The sequence below is a fragment of the Hordeum vulgare genome, chromosome 1H, assembly GCF_904849725.1.
Source record: "Hordeum vulgare subsp. vulgare chromosome 1H, MorexV3_pseudomolecules_assembly, whole genome shotgun sequence".
NCBI classification, from domain to species: domain Eukaryota; kingdom Viridiplantae; phylum Streptophyta; class Magnoliopsida; order Poales; family Poaceae; genus Hordeum; species Hordeum vulgare.
Genome location: NC_058518.1, coordinates 323,686,548 through 323,691,829, shown reverse-complemented (window position 1 = coordinate 323,691,829; position 5,282 = coordinate 323,686,548). Strand labels below are relative to the sequence as shown.

The following is a 5,282-nucleotide window of genomic DNA, read 5'->3' as shown; positions in this document are numbered from 1 at the left end:
TTGCCCGTCAGTATGGGTTGTAATTTTTTATTTCTCAACCAACTAACCACACGTGTCCATACCAGGGACGCCCGGCCGCTGCCCCTGATCTCAATTGTATTCCGATTAAGTTTCGAAAATGAAATTGTATTCCGATTAACTGTGTGTGTTATCGATAAATTTAGTATTGTTATTATTATTTATAGCAGAGCGGATCGTGTTTAGCCTCAAACCAAACCAAATCAAAAAGAAAGTAAAAGTAAAATCTGTGTCGAGCAGACGAGACGGATCCTCTTTGTCCTCTCACCACCCCTCCACGCGCCTGCCCCACATCGGCGGCGGCGGCGATCCGCCCCTGCCTCTTCTATCTCCCCCGACGACTCGCTGCTGCCAATCCCCCCTTACCCGTACTCCAAGTCGCGCCACCACCATCCTCTTCCCCGACTCGACCGACTCCGTGTTCAAAACGCAACCTAATCCCCAAATCCTGCCCTAGCCTCCACATCCATGGCGCTCCCCACCTTGCCCTTCAACCCCCCCACCCCGCCGCCCCCCGGGTTCCCCGACTCGGCCATCCTCTGCAAGACGGCGCGCGTATCGGCGGACCGGAACGCGACCACCGCCGGGTGCCGCACCGAGGACGGCCAGGCCGTGGAGGTATCCTTCTGGCTCGTCCACCCGCCGGGCATCTCCCACTTCTCCGTCAACTGCCCCGGCATCAATCGCGAGTACGAGGCCTGGCTCGTCTGCGCCGAGGACGCCTTCGTCCTCTTCAGCCTCCAGTACTGGGGCCCCGCCCGCTTCTTCGTCTACACAGCCGGGAAGCACCCGTCCCTACGGCTGCTCCCAAACCCCAGCCTTCCCTACTTCGGCGGGCAGCAGTTTGGCCTCCTGCCCCGCGGCGACGGCGAGCACTACGCCCTGGCCTTCCTCCGCTGCAAGTGGAGTCTCCAAGACGATGTTTGTCGGTTTGATGCCCATGTCTTCTCGTCTGAAACACGGGCATGGACGACCAGGAGGGCATACTTGTCAGACCCCGCTGACAAGCCATTGTGTGGTCGAAATGACCTCTTCAACCAGATCAGGGTTGGAGCAACCTCGCTGGGCTGGTTTGATAACCACCATGGCATTCTCCTTCTTGACCACCTGTTTGCCACGCATCCTGTCATCAGTATAATCCCATTACCGGTGGCAACCGTTGGCTTGCCCATGCCAATCAAACCGGATGACAAGTACATTGCCTCTGAGTATTTCTACAATGTCGCCTGCTGCCATGATCTCATCAAATTCGTCCACATCAAATACGATGACCCTCATGCCTTGGCCAGAGGTTCAGGTTGGAAGGCCACAATGTGGAATATGAATGTCTCTGGGAAAAATTGGTGCAAGGGCTACACAGTTGATGTTGACGAAATCTCGGTTGACAAAAGTTTTTCTGCTAAATTGCCTGAGCTGTGGGATGATGAGACTCAACAACTGCAGTTGAAGAAACTGATGTTCCATGGCCCGATTCTGAGCACACTCAATGACGATTTGCTTTACATGATGGCCAAGGTGAAGCATGATGACGACACAGCCTGGACCATCGCTATTGACATGAAACATGCAGCTCTCAAGGCACTGGCCAAATTTTCTGTCGGACCGAACCAACAACTCCTCACCACAGCCTGCTTCTCATGCGTCTTCCCCAAGTACCTCAACATTCCCCCAGGTGCTTCTTCCTTCTTTCTCCCCATGTGATTTAACCAGCAATGCTATCTTCGAATTCTTGGTTTGTATGCTAGTAATATATGTAACTTATAAGTGCTCATGATAACGTCTGACTTTTGACACTATTTGGGCTCTTCGGATTAATTAGTTTAGCTGTTCGTTAACATTAGAAATAGACTAGGGTTTGCCATGCATTGTTTCATGCTATGCTATCCTATCCATCGGGTTCTTGGTTTTCTGTTTGTTATGAATTGTACATTTCAGTACCAAGTATTGACACTGTTGCCATTGGACTTTTTAGCTGTTTGTTAACCCTCATCATACATGTTACGCGTTAGAAACTGACATGAGGCAGCAGACGGCACACACAAAATGTGCTGCCAGTATGTACCATTTATCTATAAAGACCGCGGCCAGTCATACAGGGTAGACATACTGCATGCTAAAAGTATGCAAGGTGAGACAGCTGCTGTCATCAGCAGAGATAATTAACTTGTTTTATTAGCATAGTGTTACGATAATTGAGGCCGTAATGAACCGCCTCATTCCATTCCTTCTATAAACAGAAATGAATTGTTGATGCCAATTCAAATCCATTCCTGGAATCAAATTTAAGTATCAAACGAGAGATAAGTTTATCATCAAGTGCTGTTTGCACTACAGAATACCGAAGCACAAGTACCTCTTGTGCAAACTGCACAGTGCCTCATCTATCATGAAAATGCCACCACGTTGTCATCCAAACCTCATGTGTTACAGCAGTCAGCTAGATCCATTGTCCTTCCATCATTACGTTATCGGTCCTTCATATCATTTCTGGTTGAGCAACTTCTGCACATCCCAAACCCCACTTTACCACTGTGGATGGCCTTGACTGTTGTACTTGTGCTGCGTCGCTCTCTGGTACTAATGCGTAGCTCACTGCTGTGACTGTGGCTACGCGAGTAACTTTTGTAGCACCAGGGCTTTATCTCAAAAGCGTTCATGTTGTCTTCGTGATTAGATTACGATCCTATGGTTGTGGGGGCACTAAGGTTGATGCCTTCTTCCATTAAAATTGCTCCCTTGAGAAGTTAATTGCAGTTCTCCCCAATCTTGTGTATGTAACTTTTTATTTGACCAATTTTTCAGGGGCAGAAATGTATGATCCCTTGGAAATGCACTTTAAGAGGTAATTCATGTATTGCTATGCTACCATTACTTGTTCCAGTTTTCTTTTTTCTTTTTAATTTGCATGACATCTTGTTGAATTCTGCTGCTGATGTTGCATGACTGTTGCCAGGATGAGTTTGGTGCAGTTTGTTATGCAAGTGCAGCGGACTCGAGAATGGTTCAGGGAACTTGGTAATTGATTAGTCCACTCTTGATATATTTAGCCTTTTATACTGGCTTTGGTTCTAATATATCACATGTGCAAGTGAATGTGTGCCAACTTCAATCAAGTGGATATTTAGGGTCTTGATCTTAAATGATTTTCCTTGTGGCCATATGCAATTGTGTTAGTTTAATACGCAATATTACTCTGATCGGGTCAAGTATAATATCTTTGAATATCTTTAGATTTCCCCCTTCATTTGTGTCCGATAGAAATGTTAAGCAAGTACTGCCCTTGAAGCATTATTTCCTGCTGCTGCACATATACCATCTTACAAAGTTGTGACTGTCATGACTAGAAGATCCACATCTGTGTGGTGCTTTGCAGATCTATTCTTAGATTGTGACTTGCCAACTTACAAGGAATCCAAACCACTGCTTACTGAGTGCTGCCCAGTATCCTCTTTGTGTGTACATATTCGTGCGGTAAGTTCTGTTCTGGTGACTCATAGGTGTAGTCCTTGAACATATATTTGTATTTGCACCCACAAGCTTCAAATTATTTATCATCTCTTCGAACTACGCACACAGTTGCTAGCAATTTTATATTCCTCTAATATGCTTTTGGTTTCAAATGATGAGATCTCAATTTTCCTGAATCCTATAACATTTTGATGCAGCTACTGAAATATGCTACTTGCACTGATGAAGCCTCCAATAATATGCAACATCTCTTACGGTATATAAACGCAGAAACCTGTTCATGTACTTGTTTACCGGAATTAGGTTAGTGTTATTTCTGACTATAATGTCTATGTTTCCTAGAGCATTTGAGGGTTTTGACATGCTGCTAACCGAGTCATTTAATGAGCAAGCAAGTGATGAGACCCTGAGGAGCAAAATCATTGTAGCCCTTCCAATTTTAGACAAGTAATTGAAAACCATACACACGTGTCTACTTCATTACCAAAAAAAAGATTTGTTGATCTTTCTATACCTTCCCCTCTTTGCAGTCTTTTGCACAGTATGCTACCAACAGTGGTTCCTGAAGGAAGGTGCCAAGGCGGAGTAGGAATATTTGAACAGTATGAGAAGTCAGGCTATACAAAGAAGGGCCACCAGTCGTGTGGCTCTACTGCTGACAAGGTTTGCTACAGCAAGAAGCGAAACCGTGCAAAGAAAAGGACCCACAAGCAGCAGCAAGAGATTTCCAAGCCCAATTACTTTGGGGGGAATGTGGCTTTGAACCGCTGGTGGTACTTGGGCGGCTACATGCTGATGTCTATCGGTATGCTGGCGCTGTGCTGGATGATCCTAACCACTTTGGAAGTATGGACTGAACCAGCCAGCTCCAACCTGACGCTGCGATCCTTCGGAACCAAACTGAGTGTGATCTACAAATACTACACTGACACATGGTCTGAGGATGGAAGATCTTGCAGGAGATGCTAGCTTAGGTCATTCGTCTTGGTCTTTTGCCTTTTATAGTTGTCCTGTGATGAAACCACCCTACGGAATCATGTACATGTTCTAGCCAGGTTTGGGGGCTGAGTATCTGGAGCCGTAGCAGGTTTGGGTGTGAGTGTCGTTTTTTTTTTTTTTGTCAATCATCTCCTTTATTCATTCATAATGATGTTAGTATCCTTTACAATGTAAGGTATACCCACGTCAGGGGTGGAGGATATCCACCCCGATACCAGGAGGGGGAGAAAATCTAGCTCTCTTGGCCAGTTTCATGAGCTAGCTACCTGATTACTTTATTACAATGATCATACATAACATGACTAAAATCTAGCTGATGGCACTAGCTACTGAAGAAGAATTACCATTGATGAGGGCTGTGGGCGGAGTTGCGTGATAGACATGTCTCCGGAATCCAATGAAGAACAACGATTACTTAGGATCAGCTTGCGGATTTGCAGTTTCTTCTCTGTTGTTCCGCTTCATCTCATTCGATCCAAACCTCCCCAGATACATTCTTATCATCCAAGGAAATGAGTTGAACCGTGGAAGTACCAGTGATTTGGGTCGTCGGAACAGCTGGTACGACCACCATTGCCCGTCTTTTATTCTGCTTAGGTCCATGTGCTTCGTGTTTTGGCCATCATTTTCTCATACAAACTCTGATTTGGTGTTCTTAGGCTCGTTGGGTTTGTACTAGCAAAATGGCCTGTACATTGCAACGGAAGAAAAAAAACATAATCTTCAATGATGATGACCACATTATGTTCACACATCATCGCTTGATTTTGAAATTTTGTGCGTAAATGGAAGAAAAT

General features: G+C 45.6%; 1 protein-coding gene across 1 annotated transcript; it reads left to right on the top strand.

Moving 5' to 3' along the window:
- Positions 1-243: 243 nt before the first annotated feature.
- On the top strand, positions 244-4,793 carry LOC123433671. Its single transcript, XM_045115464.1, has 7 exons — positions 244-1,690; positions 2,821-2,860; positions 2,972-3,033; positions 3,392-3,489; positions 3,684-3,742; positions 3,829-3,933; positions 4,017-4,793. Exons 1-7 carry the CDS (start codon positions 487-489, stop codon positions 4,453-4,455), a joined length of 2,007 nt encoding a protein of 668 aa, XP_044971399.1. The 5' UTR covers positions 244-486; the 3' UTR covers positions 4,456-4,793.
- Positions 4,794-5,282: the final 489 nt, after the last annotated feature.

What these genes read in the sequence shown, in the direction of transcription:
- LOC123433671 (XM_045115464.1), top strand. Translation starts at nt 487, where the DNA reads ATGGCGCTCCCCACCTTGCCCTTCAACCCCCCCACCCCGCCGCCCCCC. An exon ending in TTGGAAATGCACTTTAAGAG is followed by an intron (nt 2,861 to 2,971) that starts GTAATTCATGTA and finishes GACTGTTGCCAG; the next exon opens with GATGAGTTTGGTGCAGTTTG. An exon ending in GCCCTTCCAATTTTAGACAA is followed by an intron (nt 3,934 to 4,016) that starts GTAATTGAAAAC and finishes CCCTCTTTGCAG; the next exon opens with TCTTTTGCACAGTATGCTAC.